Source organism: Anolis sagrei, chromosome 2 (assembly GCF_037176765.1).
Source record: "Anolis sagrei isolate rAnoSag1 chromosome 2, rAnoSag1.mat, whole genome shotgun sequence".
NCBI lineage: Eukaryota > Metazoa > Chordata > Lepidosauria > Squamata > Dactyloidae > Anolis > Anolis sagrei.
In genome coordinates this window covers 117,929,094-117,947,634 of record NC_090022.1, presented here as the reverse complement: position 1 = coordinate 117,947,634, position 18,541 = coordinate 117,929,094, and the positions used below count along the sequence as shown (strand labels likewise).

The following is an 18,541-nucleotide window of genomic DNA, read 5'->3' as shown; positions in this document are numbered from 1 at the left end:
GCTAAACAAAGGCAAAGTTGGTTACTCTGCACATGCTTTACATAGTCCAGATTAGGGGTGGCTGGTAGTTCCAGAGTTAGATAGCAAAACTTTGAAGCAGGTATTCAAGATTCTGACCTTATTTTGAAGGTAGAATTCAAGATTTTGAATACATTCTTTAAAGTTCTGATTAAATTAAGAAGTGGATTCACCAGTTCATTAACATGTATGATACTAGCTGTTATTGTATAGGATTTAGTTCTTGGCATCTTCTAGTTATTTCTTTCTGAAGATCTGGAGACCCTAAATCTGCAGACCTGGATTGTGAAAATTTTGGCTTCCATATGGTTTGGATCTGAATTCTCAGAAACCCCACCAGCATGGCCAATAGTAAAGGGTTGTTGGGAACTGCAGTCTAAAACATGATGAAGGCTCTCTACTCATCCTTCAGAGTTCAGTTTCATAGGTCGATGGATGAAATGGAGAAATGTTTCCTATTCCACTGGATGACCTTGGGTGTTTCACACTCTCAGCTATGGAAAACCCAATGACAGGATTGCCATAAATCAGAATGACTTGAAGGCACACAATAACAAGACACTCCTAACCTGTCTTTGTGCCAGGTCTTTCTCAAGAATATCTTCGTTGACATCCTCTACTTCCCACCTTCCTTGCAATGCCCTTTTTGACCTAGGAGACCGGGTAACATACTGCCCTTTATATAAACTCCATTTGCTCAAGTTTTCAATGGTGAGCCGTGGAAGCAGCATTTCAGAATTCAGCCAAGCTGTAGGATCACAGGTGAGAGACTGACACTGTGTCCAATGCACTTGATCCAATGTTTCTGGTGCAGTTCTCTGAATTAGGTCTTCTACATCTTCCTCTTCCAAGAAAGAAGGGGCAGAACCCCATGATATCTTCTCCTCCTCTAAAAACAAAATGAATGAATGAGTAGTAGTAGTAGTAGTAGTAATCTAAATGCAGGGAAGTTGAAAAGCGGGTATTTAGAAGTTTCTAGTTTGGAGGACATTATGTCTTTGTCTTTAGAACTTTAATTTCTCATGAATAACTACCTCTATTCTGCCTTGGTCAGACAACACCTGGAATATTGTGTCCAAATATGGGCACCACAATTAAAGGGAGATGTTGACAAGCCGGAATTTATCCAAAGTAGGGCACTAAAATTATCAAGGATCTGGAGACCAAGCCCTATGAGGAGCGGCTTAATGAGATGGGCATGTTTAGCATGCAGAAGAAAAGGCTGAGAAGAGACATGATGGCCATATATAAATATGTGAGGGGAAGTCATAAGGAGGAGGGAGCAAGCTTGTTTTCTGCTGCCCTGGAGACTAGGACGCGGAACGATGACTTCAAAATACAACAAAGGGGATTCCACCTGAACATTAGAAAGAACTTCCTAACTGTGAGAGCTGTTCAGCAGTGGAACTCTCTGCCTTGGAGTGTTTTGAATGCAATTTCCCTGCTTCCTAGCAGGGGGTTGGACTAAATGGCCCATGAGGTCTCTTACAGCTCTATGATTCTATGATTCTCTTTGAGGAGCAGGTTGGTTTGCTTACCGGGTAAAGTTGTATCAGTATGAAAACTGCAAGGAAGCTCCTGGTTGCTTCTTTGTCTGTTCAGTTGTGTAGACGTTAAAGGTCTCCTTCTAGACTGAATGTTTGGATGAACCTGTGATGCACTGTTGCCAGAACTTCTAAGAGAGGAAGCTTTTGACTTCACCAATTGATGAACTCTGGGAAATACAATGGCAAACCTTGCGTCAATACCATTTCTTCTCTCTTCCTCTGACTGTCCATTGGAATTCATTAATTGAGAGTGAAGAATGGCTTCTTTGTGGGGATAATTACTTGAAAACCTTTTCTCCTTGTCTTGTTCTCTCCTCCTACTTGCACCCTTACCTACATTATGATCACATTCTAAGAGGGAACATGAAGCTCCTTTGCTACATAAATCTTTCTTGATCTGTTTTCTTCCTGAGTCATGGGAGGTCCTACTACACCGCTTGGCCAGTCCGACTGTGCTAACAATGCGGATGGCCATTTTTCTCCTGAAACCAGATGGTTGGCTGCTCCTTTTCTTCTTGTGGAACCTCTTTACCAGCCATCGTGAGATGCCAACTGCACGTACCATACTTAAGAAACGACCTTTCAAACTAGTTTTTTTGAGAGGCTTATGGCTCAGCCAATGGGTTACTTTGCGGAATGCTGAAAGAGTTTGGAGAGATTTCGATCTTGTTTGCTTAGGTGTTAATTCTTTCTCTTCCCCAGTTTGTTCCTCCTCCATTACCACCTCTTTTTTTGTCTCCAAGGTCTGGTGTTTAGCTTTCTTTACTTTTCCAATTCCTTTGCCAACTTTCTTCTTTTTCTCAGCCAAAGGCTTTTTTGTGTCAGAATATGAACTTGAAGAAGTAGAAAGACTTAACCTTGAGTCTTTACCTTCCTTAGCCTGAACAGCCACTACATTGCACCTTGTTGTGTCTCTTCTTGGATGGATGCTTTGAGTCTTCTCTGAACCAGAGACAATTTCTGCTGGTTTAGAGGAATAACAAAGTGTATCAGCAGCCAATAGTTTAGCTTTGACATCTCTATGCCTGTTCTTTAGGTTAAGTAGGATTTGGGATTGTGAAGTTAGATGACAATATCTCTTTGCAAGGAAAGCCACTGCATCTAATCTGGTCCTTGGATCTTGGCTGGTTTGATCTTCTAAACTTGTGAATTCTTGAGATGCCCCAGCCTGATGAGAAGGTTGCCTTTTATCTTTTACTGCCTGTGATGAGGATGAGGTTTCAGTTCTGGACACCTGGTTCTTGCTGCTCTTCTTCTCCCTTTCCTGGATTGTCTCTTGAAGATGTCTGGTTAAGTTATTATTGCTGGGCTGTCGTCTTATCTTAGGGCTACTTCTTTCTTCAAAGCTACTCTTTTCTTCTTTATCCTCTTCACTTCTTTGCTCACAGCTGGGGTCATCTTTGTCACCACCCCCTCTCAAGCGATAGTCATGCTCTCTATCATCACTCTCTCCTTCTCCTTCTCCTTCTCCTTCTGCTCCGTCTGTGGAGCTTCCACTGTGGTTGCCTGGAGTACTCTCACCATCACTGTGCTTGTAACTGATACCTGGTGTAGCTTTTCTTTGCACATGTTTTTTATTCTTCCTTGATATCTTCTCAACCAACTCAGAGTCATTCTCTTTATCCTCAGATCCCCATATTTTGGCTCCATCGTCTGGCTTCCCTTCACTCTCACTAGTTGTTTGCTGAAATTCTTGGTGGTCTCTCCGGTTGTCTGTATGTTGATTTTCCACAATAGTTGGCAAGCCTTTCTTACTACAGAATTGTTCCTCACTGTCTTCTGAAGAACTTATCTCCTCTTGGACTTTGATTATTTTCTTTTGGATTTCTTGACTCTTTCTTCTTTGGTTCAAGTTGCATTTGTCTTGGGGGTCAGAACAAGATGAATCCTCTGAACTCACAGGTGATGCTCTGGAAAACACACAGTCTGGATTTTTAATGCGTGCCTTCTTCTGCCCTTCACTTTGGACCCTGCCAGCCTTACTGTGAGACTTCTTCTTACGTCGCCCCCTGCTTTCTTCATGGTGTCTTCTTTGGCATGGCTCTGGCATCCAAGACAACACTTCCTCACTTTCTACTTGGAGGGATTCCATGTCAGAGACAATTTTCTTCTTATTTAGTTGACTCTTACATTTTCCCTTCAAAGCATGTTCCTCACTATCTTCAGTCTCCTTTTGTTTATGGTTTTTGACACTGCTGAAGTACTCTGGGTCTGATCCTTTCTCATCCTTGCTCTGATCTTCTCGCCTCACATCCCTACTTTTTGCCTTTTCTCTTTTGCACACATATTGGCCTCCATGCCTTCTGTTGGAATGAGCTCTTTTGACCTTGGGTTCTTTCTTCTCTCTTCTGGCTTTAAATCCACCCTCCCTGCCTTCGTTTTGCCTCCTCAACTCTCTGCTGCTCTTTGCCTCATCCTGCAAAGAGACAGCAGAAACGTCATCTTTCTCAGATGACATATCTTCAGAATTAGCTTGCTCAATACTCCTTCTTTCATCTTGCCTTCTCTCCTGGCTCTTGAGTTCTTCAGTATGTTTCTTCTTTTTCTGAGAAAGAGGTGGTGTTGCCTCTTTACATTCATTCTTGCCTTTCTTTTCTCTGTATGTTTTCTGCTGTCTCTTAGATCGAGAAGGTGCCATTATTCCGACATGCCACCTATAAAGAGGGGAAATGCAATTGTCTAAGTGCACTTCGTAAACAAGTAAAAATTCTTACTTGGGCATCACCTATCTGACCAATTTCTGTATAATCTATATCTTGTATAATCTGGGTTCTATTAGACACCATTCGCTTTGTCAATGCTGTGGGTAAAGGGGAGTACCTTTGATTACCACAATTTCATATTATTAGGTACACTGGATTGAACTTTTAGGAGTTGTATACCAAAGTATCTGGTCTACATCCCTACTATGTTACACAGAAGCAAGAACATTAAATTGCTCAAATATGCCCAAGGGATTTACAAGCTTGCTCCACACAGATATATTCAGCTGGAGTATGGTGTCTCCTTTTTCTCTTCCTTTACTGCCTTTTCTCTCGCTCCCCATTTTTAATTCCAACTGAAATGACAAACTACATTTGAACCAACTCCCAGGTTAAAGGGTGATGGTGGAGCTGGGCATCTGTTTCAGTTTCTTTGAGAAATCCATGGAAAATGGAAGGCATGTGAACTTAAATAAATAATAGAAGCTATTTTTGTGTACAAGTAACTGGCGATGCAATCCAGAACAAGTTTCCATTTTTATAAAATATTGCAGACATAAAAGCTAGGAGTTGCACCAACACATTCTGTCAATGCAATGAAATAAACTAAAGGAAGGCTGAAATACTGTAAATGCTGACTAACATGTACTGTGTATAGCATATGTATTTAAAATGCCAAGCAACCATCAAGAAAATAAATGGGAATCGGTCACTAAAAAAAAGAAGGAAACTGGGAAGTATATAAACTCAGGAAGGAATAATTGTGTATCCAACAAAACAGAGAAATAACAAAGGCAATCCAACACACCTAATATGAAGAAATGTGCGAAATCTAACTATTAGCCACCAAGAAAGACTTTACACCAAAACATGTGATTAATGGATAGGTCTGAGGCTATGTTCCTATTACAATAATTCCATTAAGTAGCAATTTGTTTTCTTTCTTCCATGTTTTTGTTTACAAGTAAACTGTATTGGTCTCAGAAGTTCTTTGTGGTGTGAAGTTACAACTAAAAGGTTACAAAATGAAACGGAGGATCCAAGGAACACAATGACAACAAGCTGAATTGCAGCAAAGATGTCCAACTTCAACACTGCTGAAATTCTGCAACACAAAATCTAAGGTAATATAGAGTACCAGCCACCAAATGCAATCTCTGTCTTGACTGTGCAGAGGCAATACTGTTCCTCTAAACACACTTCCCTATCCTTGCAATGGAAAAAGTTGTCCTAGTTGAACAGATTCCAGTATACTTTCTTATTTCCCACCCAGGCACTGAAAACACAAAATGGCATTCTGTTTAGAATATTATTGATGTACTGTCCCCAAGGTATATAATATTTTCAATGTTCAAATTATCATTTTGTATTTGCACTGCAAACAACCGTAAAGCATAAGGTCTGCCTGCTTTTAATATTTCAGAGGCTTCACTTTCATTGCATTTTTCCAGCGCCATAAATCAAGACTTTTTCAGGAATACTTTAAATCCTGTTATTCAACTTACCTGTCTCTTTTCTTCTGTTTCCACGCAGAATACTAGAAGTCCTCCTGTTTGGAGGCTAACACATTAAAAACATGTTCTTTAAAGGTGAAGGAGAACCTTATTCTGGTATCTTCAAACTAATAGTAAAGGTAGACTAAACCAGGAAGCCCTATGATGCAGGGAGGGGAGGAGGAGGATAAAGGGAAGCTGGTATCAATAATTCAAGCTTCCCAATGGCAGAGATGAACTTTTCAACCAACAATGGCACCAGGTGGTGAGCATTAGGAACACAGAATGACAGTCCTTGGCTGGGAGTGGAAAGTGCGCCAGATTCCAGCATGTGGAGAACACAACAAAACCACAACACTCTGAAATGATTCCATCACTTTTACAGACATTTCCATGACGCTCAGCAAACCAGATTATCAATTTATATTTTAAACTGAGTTTGAACAAGTCATCTTTCATGTTAAAAATAAAAAAAAGTTTCTAAACTCCTAATAAACCATAAATCCAAATGATGCCTCATGCAAAAGGATAAAATGGGCACTTAAGAGTGTGAGCTTCTTCCATATGGGTAGCTGTTGTCCAAAGAAAATTTGCAAGGAGAACAATCTGAGACTTTGGGTACATGAGTATTGTAGAATCATAGAATCATAGTATCATAGAGTTGGAAGAGACCTCATGAGCCATTCAATACAATCCCCTGCGAAGAAGAAGTAAAATTGCATTCAAACCACCCCCGACAGATGGCCACCCAGCCTCTGCTTAAAAGCCTCCAAAGAAGGAGCCTCCACTCAGAGGCAGAGAGTTCCACTACTGAACAGTTCTCACAGTTAGAAAGTTCTTTCTTATGTTCAGGTGGAATCTCCTTTCTTGTAGTTTGAAATTATGGTCCCACTGCATTCTAGTCTCCAGGGCAGCAGAAAACAAGCTTGCTCCTTCCTCCCTATGTCTTCCCCTCACATCTTGATACATGGCCCTCATCATGTCTCTTCTCAGCCTTGCCTTCTCTTCTGCAGGATAAATATGGCCAGCTTATTAAGTCGCTCCTCATAGGGCTTGTTCTTCAGACCCTTGATTGTCACTTTCCTCTTGACACCTTCCAGCCTGTCAACATCTCCCTTCATTTGCGGTGACCAGAATTGGACACAGTATTCCAGGTGTGGTCTGACCAAGGTAGAATAGAGGGGTAGCATGAATGCAGCTTGACTGCCATGGCTCAATGCTAGGAAATGATGGGAGCTGTAGTTTCCTAAGGTCTTCCGCCTTCTCTGCTGGTGCCTCATCAAACTATAACTTTCAGGATTCCACAGCATTGAGCTACAGCACTTAAAGTGGCTCCAAAACTGCCTTGATTCTACAGTGTAGATGCACCCTTTGTGTTACCACTCTCTGTCTCCCTATTCAATTCACACTTGTTTACTTGAAACATTGAAACTAGTGACCTTTTGAGTGCAAAGAACAACTCTATATTTCAAGTGTTCTGCCATTAAGGGCCTGGGGAGATGGGGGGTCCTATTGTTTGTCATTACCTTTGTCTTATGTTTCTCATCAGCAGGAAATGACCTGAAGGCACACAGCAACAACAAAAACATCCCTAAACCCAGTGGGTGGCTGTGTATTGCACTGATCAGGAGGAAGATGTCTAATGCAGATGGATTGCAAGATAGGAAAGGTGAACAAAAAGATGACAAGATGATAAGAGGCCAAATGGGTCTCACAGACCCCTTTGCTTTCTGGGCACACGTTTGTGGATTGTATTTTTATGGCTGAGTGGAGATTCAAAACCTGGGGTGGATCTGCATAATTACTGCAGTTTGACACCAATTGAAATGCCATGGAGCAAGACCATGGAATCATGGGAGTTGTACTTTTGCAAGGTCTTTAGCCTTTACTGTCAGAGAGCATTGCTGCCTATTCAGACTCCCAATCTCAGAACTGCAGGATAGTTCTGGTGGGGTTAAACTGATTCATTCTCCAGTGTAGAACTCCAGAGTCTTATGCCCCTTCCACACAGTTAAATAAAATCCCACATTATCTACTTTGGACTGGAATATATAGCAGTGTGGACTCAGAAAACACAGTTCAAAGCAAATATAGTAGGATTTTCTGCCTTGATATTCTGGGTTATATGATAGTGTAGAAGGGCCCATAGTGCAAAATGCTCAAAGCGGTGGAAAGCAGTGGACCAGTGAAAAACCCTTTTGGCCCTAAACAAACAGTTGCCAGTGTTTCTCCCTTTGGAGAAGGAGAGGATGATGTCCTGCCTGGCCTTGCAAGTTTTTTTCTACCTGGAGCCATGGTCGGGAGGTAGAATGAAGGAAAGGGGGCTCTAATAGTAAGTCTCCTCTCAGCTTCCTACAGCCAGGCCACATACTCCTACAAAAGTCCTTCCAATTCAGAGGTTTGGGTCATCCTTTCCACCCAGGAGGTTCACTCAAACTGGTTCCCAGATTTCCTGTATAATAATACACAATAACAACAGTTTCTCCAAGAGCAGTGTGAAACTGTATGAAACAGTGTGGATGGGAGCCTGAGACATCTTTGTGGTGAAATAGCCAGCTCCCCATAGCCTTGAGGCAAGGCAGTTAAAGTGGTGTGGGACTGGACCAGTGGTTCTCAACCTTCCTAATGTTGTGACCCCTTAATTCAGTCCCTCATGTTGTGGTGACCCCCAAGCATAAAAATTGTTTTGTTGCTACTTCATAACTGTAATTTTGCTAGTTATGAATCATAATGTAAATATCTGATATGCAGGATATATTTTCATTCACTAGACCAAAATTGGCACAAATACCCAATACACCCAAATTTGAATACAGGTGGGGTTGAGGGGGGCATTGATTTTGTCATCTGGGAGTTATGGGATGCTGGGATCTATAGTTAACCTAAAATGAAAGAGCATTCTGAACTCCACCAAGGATGGAATTGAACCAATCTTGGCATACAGAATTCCCATGATCAACAGAAAATACCGGAAGGGTTTGGTGGGCATTGACTTTGAGAGTTGTAGTTCACCTACATCGAGAGAGCACTGTGGATTCAAACAATGATAGATCTGAACCAAACTTGGCACGGATACTCAATATGCCCAAATGTGAACACTGGTGGAGTTTGGGGAAATAGACCTTGGTATTTGGGAGTTGTAGTTGTGGGATTTATAGTTCACCTTCAATCAAAGAGCATTCTGAACCCTACCAAGTATAGAATTGGGCCAAACTTTCCACACAGAACCCTTAAGACCAACGGAAAATGCTGTGTTTTCTGGTGGTCTTTGGCGACCCCCTCCCGACCCCCTACCAGGGGTCCCGACCCCCAGGTTGAGAAACACTGGACTGCACCCATTCTGCATGCCCAATGAGGGGCATGAGAAGGAAAGCGGGGGGGGGGGGGAGGGGAGCAGGGCGTAGGCGTTGGCTCTCGGGGTTGAGGGGAGGGGCCCCGCCTCCTCTGTGGCCCAACCAGGAGCTCCCCTGCGGGCAGGAGGGTGGGGAGTGGGCCAGGGAACCCCCATAAAGGGCCCTTGGCCCTGCCTGCCTGGACCAGAGGGCCTCTTTCGCTCGCTCACCAAGGAACAGGCCGTGGCTTTGGCTCCCTTCTCCATCGGGATCCAGTTCCCCTCTTGGACCAGGACCCTCCACCCGAGCTTTCCTCCAGGACCAGAAAGGTAGGCCTTCCCCTCTCTTTCCCCTACGGCCTGAAACCCTGACTCCAAACCCTTCTTGGCCCCAAAAGGCGCCTCTGCCCACTTTGCCCTGCTGCCCCCGCCCAGCAGAACTGCCCCGAAGGAGAGGGCATGTTGTGAGCCGCCTTGGATCCCGCTTCGGGGAGAAAGGCGGCCTATCAAGGCAAACCAGAGGTGATGCGTGTTTTCTTTCTTCCTTCCTTTCCACAGGGCCGGAACCCCTGTCGCCGCGATGGGCCCCGGAATGGAAGACCCGCTCTCGCTGGCCCCAAAGGAGGACGAAGCGCCTGGGCCGCCCTCTCCCGAGAAGGGAACCCCCGAGGACAAGCAAACGGCCCTCCCGGTAAGCAGGGAGCCTGCCTTCCCCCGCTCTCCACCTTCCAGTCGAAGGGAAGGGCGATTTCGCGGGCTGGGGCACGCGGGGATAGGACAAGCACGTGGGAATAGGACAGGCAGGCTCGCTCTCCCTCTTTCCTCCATTTTAGGAGGCGAATTCCAACTTGCGCTCTCGGGCTGAGCCTGGCCTCCGTCCTCCAGGAAAACAGGCCCAGGGGGCATCTACACTGAGTGCAGCTTGGCTCCCTTTTCACTGCCACGGGATTCTGGGAGATGGACTTCCATCATCCCTTAGCTTGGGGTCAAACTGGCGTGTAGAGGCACCTCTAGGGACGTTTTCGGGGAAAAGGTGGGCGAACAACCCCCATCCGGGATTAGAGTTGCTGACCCGCATTATCTGAATGTGGACTCAGATAACCCATATATTGTCGAAGGCTTTCATGGCCGGAATCACTCAGTTCTTGTGGGTTTTTTCGGGCTATATGGCCACGTCAGGAGAAATGCCTCTAGAACATGGCCATATAGCCCGAAAAAACCCACAAGAACTGAGTCAGATAACCCAGTTCAAAATAGATCGTGTGGGATTTTCTTCCTTGATATTCTGGGACATAGGGCTGTGTGAAAGGGCCCTTAGGATCGTGGGATCTGGGCAGGAGGGCGGGGAGAAGGCAGCCCTAGTTGGGGCTTGGGTGGGAGTCAAGGCAGCTAGTCTCCCAAAAGGATGGTAAAAACAACCAAACACCTTGGCGTCCCTTGCATAACGTCCTTGCAGACGGCCAATTCTCTCACACCAGAAGCGACGTGCAGTTTCTCACGTCGCTCCTGACACAACAAAAAAAAATCTGGGAGGAAGGGACTGACCCAACCGGCCCGGGGCTTCCTGGCCGGCCTTCGAAATCCTTCTAAGGGGGAAAAAGTCCTTTCCCCAGCCAGGCGCTAAGGGGGAGGGACCTGGGTTTGGGCCCCGTTGGGAAGTGGAGCGATCTCGCCTTAAGAGTTAAAAAGAGCACGAGTGAATTCGCGTTCAAGCCAAGGGCGGGAGTTGCGGGTCCCTCCAGATGTTGGCCCCGAAGCGCACTTCTGCCCCATCCGCACCCCCTTCCCGCCTTAAACCGGCTCACTTTAAAAACCGTTTCCCAACCCGCTTTCAAACTAGAGCTGGGAGAAGTCATCACCCGTATTTTTTCCGATGCTTAGATGATGCCGTCGGTTGTAAGACGCACAATAATTTCAGTGCCACCAACAGAAACAAAATCTTGCCATAGATCAAAAAGCACCTCCGATTCTAAGATGCACCCTATTTTTGAGGTCTTTATATGGGATATTTGGAGTTTTAAAATATTCCTTTTCATGGGGTTTTAGGCCAGGAACACTCCAAGGTGTGTTGTGGAAGGCTTTCAGGGCCAGAATCACTGGAGGCCCTTCCACCCAGCCCTACATCCCAGAATAGCAAGGCAGAAAATCCCACATTATCTGAGTGTGAACTCAGATAACCTAGTTCAAAGCAGATATTGTGGGATTTTCTGCCTTGATATTCTGGGATATAGGGCTGCGTGGAGGGGCCCTGGGTTGCTGGGAGTTTTCTGGGCTGTATGGCCTTTTTCCAGAAGCATTCTCTCCTGACATTTTGCCTACATCTATGGCAATCATCCTCAGAGGCTGGGAGCTTTGTTGGGGCCTTTCCACACAGCCCTATATCTCAGAATGTCAAGGCAGAAAATCCTACAATATCTGCTTTGAAACTGGGTTATCTGAGTCCACACTCAGAAAATGTGGGATTGTTTGCCTTGATATTCTGGGTTATAGGGCTGTGTAGAAGAGCCCTTGGAAACTAGGCAATCGGGATTTATATATCTGTGGAATGCCAAGGGCGTGAGAAAGAACTCTTGTCTGCTTGAGGCAGATGTGAATGTTATAATTGGCCACCTTGACTAGTATTGAATAGCCTTTCAGCCTCAAGGTATGGCTGCTTGCTGCCTGGTGTTTTTGCCAGTTCCTTCCCCTGAACCCACAGCACCTGCTACTTGTTGTCAGTTTCCCACCCAAGTCCTAACCAGGGCTACCTCATCACACTAGGGAATGGATCCACTTTAAATTCAGTTCCTGCCTCCTGCAGAATTCTGGGATTTGTAGTTTAGGGGGGAGCCTTTAACAACCTTACCAAACTACAAACCCCAGAATTCTACAGGAGGCAGAAACTGGATTTAAAGTGGATTCATTCTCTAGTGTGATGAAGCGAGTGTCCAGAATCTGATGCCTCTGTTGAAGTTTTAATTTCCCTCCCCAATTTGCTTCAGGGTGACAGAGTCACTCTTAATAAAATAAAAACAGTCTCCAATCTCTTGTGCTTCAAAAGAAACCTGAAGCGACGGGATAAAATATTAATACTGGGGGAAAGAAAACCAGAGCAATTAAACAGCACAGGTTGGAAAACCGGCTCCCTTTAAATATTTCACTGCCCCTTTGTTGCCTAATTGTGAGCTCCTCTGGGAGGCTCCAGGGAAGGAGGAGCCTGGGCAGCAGGGGCAGCAGCAGCAGCAGGAGGAGCCCTCCCTTCTCCTTCCCTCTGGGTTGCACAAGACACTAGGCTGCAAGGCCCTCACCTCAGGTGCAGTGGGAGGTGGGCAAGGCTGGGTCTGGGGTGCCGGGGAGGAAGCAGCTTCTCACTGTCAAAATTAGAAACCAGGCTTCTGCCGCGGCCACAGATTTAAGTTCCCCATTCTACATTTTTCTACCTTCTTTTTGTCCTCTGCCCTTACCACCTAAAAATAATAGCAATCATAAGTATTTAAAACAATGTATTGTTGAAGGCATTCATGACCATCTTGATTAGTCAGTTGAAACATTCACACCTAGCTCCAGCAGACAAGAGTCCTTTGTCCCACTCTGGTCATTCCACAGATATATAAACCCATTTTCCTAGTTCCAACAGACCTCACTACCTCTGAGGATGCTTGCCATAGATGCAGGCGAAACGTCAGGAGAGAATGCTTCTAGACCATGGCTATATAGCCCGAAAAAACCTACCACAACCCAGTATTTAAAACAATTAAAATGGACTTCCCTGTAAAATAGACAATGAAAATATTGTCATCCCACTAATGTTTAATCTTATACAATTTCTTTATTTAGTGTATTTATATATTGCCTTTCTCACCCCTGAGGGGACTCGAGGCAGTTTACAACATAATGGCAAATATTCAATGCCAACATACAGTACAAAAAGAAATCATCATAACTAATTACTACACATAACAATGAACTTAAAATCAATTAAAACCATTACACATTTGCCCAATTGTTTTGGAATTCATGGGCTGGATCTACACTGCCATATAATGCACTTCAGGCTGCATCGTTTGCCAGGGTGGATCCAGCCATGCCTAAGGCTAAGGAGGTCTCATGAGACCTATGTAGCATCTTATACTGCTAAGGCTATTCCTACATGTCATTTAGAGACACAAAGGGGGAACTAGAAGTATTTTAATTAATGTTTCATTTAGAAATAGAGCACAGCAAACAAACAAAAATAATACAAAAGAGCAGATTTTTATAATGTTCCTTGACCAAACTATGCGACTACCTGTCACTACAACATACTAGAGAATGAAAACAAAAGCCAAATACACTAACAAAACACATATCTCCATTAGCATGTACACACAAACAATACTCACATAACACACACCAGTACAGAGACAATTCTACTTACCAATTTTTAAAATGTTTTATCACTGGAGGGAAAGATATTAGAGGCAAAGATGAAGCACTTTGGCCAGAAGATAGGAAAGCTTGGAGAAGACAACAATGCTGGGGAAAATGGAAGGAAAAAGGAAGAGGGGCCAACCAAGGGCAAGATGGATGGATAGATGGTATCCTTGAAGTGACTGGCTTGACCTTGAAGGAGCTGGGGGTGGCCACGGCCAACAGGGAGCTCTGGCATGGGTGGTTCATGAGGTCAATGAAGAGTCGGAAGTGATTGAATGAATAAACAACAACAATCCCTTATTGTTCAACCCCCTTTACGTATTAATCTAAAACCACATTTCTGCTTTTAATAAATTCATTTATTGGTAATTCATAAATCCTACGATTGACATTTGCCCCCAACATTGTTGTGAAAAAGTAATAAGCAAGTTCCAATCTTTCTTGAATTCATCAAAGATTTCTCCTTAAAAGCAGTCAGTTTGTATCAGTTTGCAGATCTTGATCTGCCAGTCTTCTTAAATGGAGAAAATTGGTTCCTTCCATTTCTGTAAAGAGACTGAGTACTAGAAGGGGCCAGAGAGGGATGATGGTTTGTTCATTGCACTATGCCTCTGGATAGTATTCAATTTGCTATTCAGTCATGGAGGTCCATTTGTTGACCTTGGCCAAGTCAAACACTCCCAGCCTCAGAAAACCTTATGAGAGATTTGCATTAGGATTGCTATAAACTGGTATACAACAACAAAGAAGTATCATTGTTTAATACATTCCTTGTATTAGGAAGTTCTTTAATTTAATGTGTTTTAAATCCTGCTCCTTACTTTTTCAGGTGCTTAACACAGAAACTGCAGCCATGAAAGATGAGAAAGCCATGGATACAAGTGATGCGCAAAGGCCAAAATCCTGCAGGGAAAAGTTTCTCCATGCATGGAATGAAAAGCTAAAGCTCCAGTCAGGCCTCCCCTTGTCTGGCCAAGTGCCAGAGGGCCAGTCAGCCACCTGCGTTCCAGACCATGAGAAGAGGACTGGGGATGGCAGACAGCCTTCCCAGTTGCTCACCAGTCCTTCCTCAGAGCCTAATGAAAATGCTGTTTACTTCTTCATAATGGAAGCTCCCTGTCCTCCATGTCCGCTACCCAGGAGTTTCCAGGAAGCTGAATCTCTTCCCCACCATCTTCCCCTGGCACCCTGCGGGATCACCACAGATTGGGAAACTGGCGACAATGAGGAATTCCTTCACATCTGCACTTCAGATATTGTGCTCCAGCCACCAGGACAGAAGAGGCCACGGTTGCTGCCCCCTGAGAGGAAGATGTATGTGGAAGTGCAGAAGAGAGAAGTACAAACCACGAGGGAAGAGCACTTAAGAAGCCTTGCCCCCCTGGCATTCAACCCTCTGGTTGATGCCACGGTGATAAGTACACCAGCAGACCTTCCTCAGATGGAATCGTTCTATTGGAGCTTCAGCCCCAGGCAGAGGGGGCACCAGCCTTTCCAGGGACATTCTCCCATTTGTCCCTCGGTGGAGGGGGTGTCTCCTGACACTGACCTGGCGGCTGCCAACCTGAGTCACGCACAACCAGAGCACTTACATCTGGAGAGAAGCACTTCCCAACCTGGCCCTATGATGTCACCTAGAGAATGCATGAATTCTTCTCAAAATGGTCACCTCCCGCCAAAGAAACGATACACCAGGGAGTGGCTGCAGAAGATGGGCTGTAATGGGGCAACCGAACAGAAATTGCCATGTTTTTAAGAAATGCTTGTTAATGGTGCTTTGGATAGTATCAGACACACAGCAGTTAACTTCCTGGCGAAGATGCTTGCTTTGTTAAATTTCTGAAATAAATGTTTTTAAAAGTTTATAAATAAAATAAATTTTCATAGTTCAAGAGGCTAATTGCACACAATTTCTTCATTATCTGCCCTCCCCACATCAAAAAGAAGCACTATAAGATGCGGGGGGGGGGGGGGATTCATATTGTCCCCAGTCCATCCCATCATTAAAAAAAAAATCATCAGGGGCAAATTGACTAAAGAGGCCTCTGAGGAATGCTATTTGCCCTTTAAACATAACCCCCATTACTATTTAAAGAGCCTTGAAAAATAAATTAGGTGAATCACCTATCACTTTGGAGTTTCTATTTTAAAAGATATTTTAAGGCATAAAGCTTGGCAGATATTTTGCAAGCTGGCTTTGGATTTTCTTTAAATCAAACTCATTGCATCCTTGTGGACACAATCCTACATCAAAGGGCTAGATTTATATCTTCATGTATGGCTTGCCCTTTAAGGACCAATATGAAGGACGTGTGACAGAGTGGTGGTGAAAGAGGGTCCCGTCTATAGACAAACAAAACCCGCAGCTCCTGAAGTAAAAGAGAGCTGTAGAGCCAGCAAAAAGGTAGTACTTATCTGAAGCAGACTTCTGATTTTGGTTAGAGCTGCTGAGATCTAAGTAGGGGTTACTTTTTCTAAGGCATGGCTGAGAGTTTTAAAGATGCAAATTGAGGCTTTCCAGGTTCCCTTTCCATGGGAAGAGGGTCAATCTGTGACACTTGTATTAACCACATATGAAGTCATAATATCATCTGCAATCATACAAAGTTCACAGGAAAACCTTGTCTGATTTATTATCTTTTTCATTTTTTTTGTTCAAAAGACAGAAATGCCAGCCCATTCCCACAAACTCTGTTGCTTGCTGCATTAGTTTCAACATGCAAACAATTAGAAACATCTGGTTTCTTCTTGAAGCAATGGTTGACTTCTTGCTGTTAAACTCAGTGGATGGGTTGCAAGTTTAATCTACCTCATAAAAAAGTTCAGAGATGATCTGGTACACCAAGTGCTATGAACCAAATGGCAGAATGGTGCTGTTCTTGACTGGGTGCATCTAAACTGTACAATTAATGAAATTTGACAACACCTTGACATGGTTCAGTGCTTTGGAATTGTGAGAACTGTAGTTTGGTAAGGCTCCAGCACTATTTGGCAAGGAAGGCTGAAGACCATGTAGAACTACTACTCCCATGGCTCCACTGCATTGAGCCATTGCAGTGGAAGTGATATCAAAGCACCACAGTATAAATGCATCCTCTGTGGAGCTGGGGGAGTTGAGCCCTTCTGCTAGCCCTATGTATTGTACCCACCTTTAATATCTATATCCACAGATTTTAATTAAGTGCCATATATAAGCTGATTAAGATGGTTGCATATTCTGGACTTTCTGCTTTTAATATTTTGAGCTTCTGATTTTAGTGTTTTAAACTCATGGTCTGTGACCATATAATAACATCCATGCATTAATTCATTATTTATTTTATTTGTCGTGTCAGAGCAACCAGTCCATTATATTACATTTCTAACAGAACAAAGCAAACAAACGGAAAAATACACAACTTGTGAGTTTGGTAGCTGCTTAAATGTCCTTTGACCAGTATCTGGCCACTTGGGAGTGCTTCCGGTGTTGCTGCAAGAAGGTCCTCCATTGTACTTGTTCATTCATTCATTGTACTCCATGAAAGGAGTAGAAAGAGAGAGATATTGACCGAAAGCAATAAAACCCTTGTGTCAGGTTTCTTAAGGTGCTGAGAAGAAACTAGAAGCTCATGAAACTTCATTTCCTTTAAAGGAAGGGAACAAACACATCCTATACTTGAGCAATACCAAAAGATGCCAGATTACAGCATTTTATACTGTAGTTATGTGGTGAAGGAATTTTGTTAGTGGGAGCTTGCAAGACAAAGTACAACTAGGGTGCATCTACACTGCAGAATTAATACACCTTGATGCCACTGTACCTACCACAGCCCAGTATTATGGGATCCTTGGAGTTGTAGTTTGGTGAGGCACTAGTGCTAGTTGGCAAGGGCTAAAGATGTTGTAAAACACTCCCATAATTCTATAGCATTTAATCATGGCAGTTAAAGTGGTATGAAACTGCATCAATTCTGCAGTGTAGAAACATCCCACCTGAATTCTGTCTTCTACTAAAGCTATAACAATCCTCTCCTTTCTTTCATCTGGTCACCCTGTCTTCAATACAGACTATAATTCCCCCTGCTCTTACCTGCTAGGCTTTAACCTTCATAGAGGAGGGAAAAGAAAGAAAGACTGGTAAGGAGATGGTACACACATTTTAAAAAAATTAAACCCTCAAGTTTAACCATTTTTTTAAAAAAAAGTTCAGATAAAACAGATACCATTGCTACATTTGTCAAAGGCACCCACATTCAAAAAGTTTGGGGAAGACCTATTTTGCCTTCTTAGAAATACTAACTTCCAGAGCTTATCAGCTGTTTGAATAAAGGGTGGATGAAAGGCATGGATGAGGATAGCATGATTTGACTAACCTGTCAAAATTGAAGAGGCCAGTTTATTTTAGACATCTTCCCATATATTCTGCCTCCCTCTGCTCTTATATACTGGGTTTCAAAAAAGATTTGTGTAGCTGAAAATGTGAATAAGCCCACTTATATTTCATCTGGAACTGAGTTGCCACATATAATGCTTCCTCCATTTTGCTCTTCTCTTAACTCCCCTTTCCTGCTCTAGCTGTATGCCTATATATGCCTGCCAACATAGGACAGTGCTCTCTGGACCTGATGAGGCAGACTTTAGTCTACCAAAGCGTATGCTACAAATAGATCTGTTCATGTAAGGTGCTGCTAGCCTTGTCGTTGTTATGATTTATGAGATTAAGAAATAACACAAATAATAGATAAGGGCAGGTAAAGGTCACACATTAGCCCAGCTACTTACAGGAGATGTTTGTTTTTCAGATGAAAGCAGGATATGGAGATCTATTCCATAGGCCTGGGTAACAACGGAAAAATTTGTTTCTAAAATCGATTCGTTTTTTGGGGGTTTTTGCGTTTCGATATTTAAAATAATTACAAAATTTTCCTTTTAAAAAGTTTGATATTTACGAAATTTCGTAAATGGTAACAAAATAACGAATCGATTTCCGAAACAATAACGAATCGATTCGTTAATGGCGGACGCGACCGCGAAATACGCTAAAAAACCTCCAAAAACTTCTGAAGCTTCCTTCTCCCT

At 43.5% G+C, this 18,541-nt stretch overlaps 1 protein-coding gene across 1 annotated transcript in view; it reads right to left on the bottom strand.

Annotated features, from left to right (window-relative positions):
- MYO15B (myosin XVB) overlaps nt 1–4,203 on the bottom strand; it is a 100,864-nt gene extending 96,661 nt beyond the window's left edge. The window contains exon 1 of the mRNA XM_067464812.1: nt 2,800–4,203. Within this exon, the coding sequence (XP_067320913.1) occupies nt 2,800–4,203 (1,404 nt within the window). The remainder of the gene's footprint in view (nt 1–2,799) is intronic.
- Nucleotides 4,204–18,541: the final 14,338 nt, after the last annotated feature.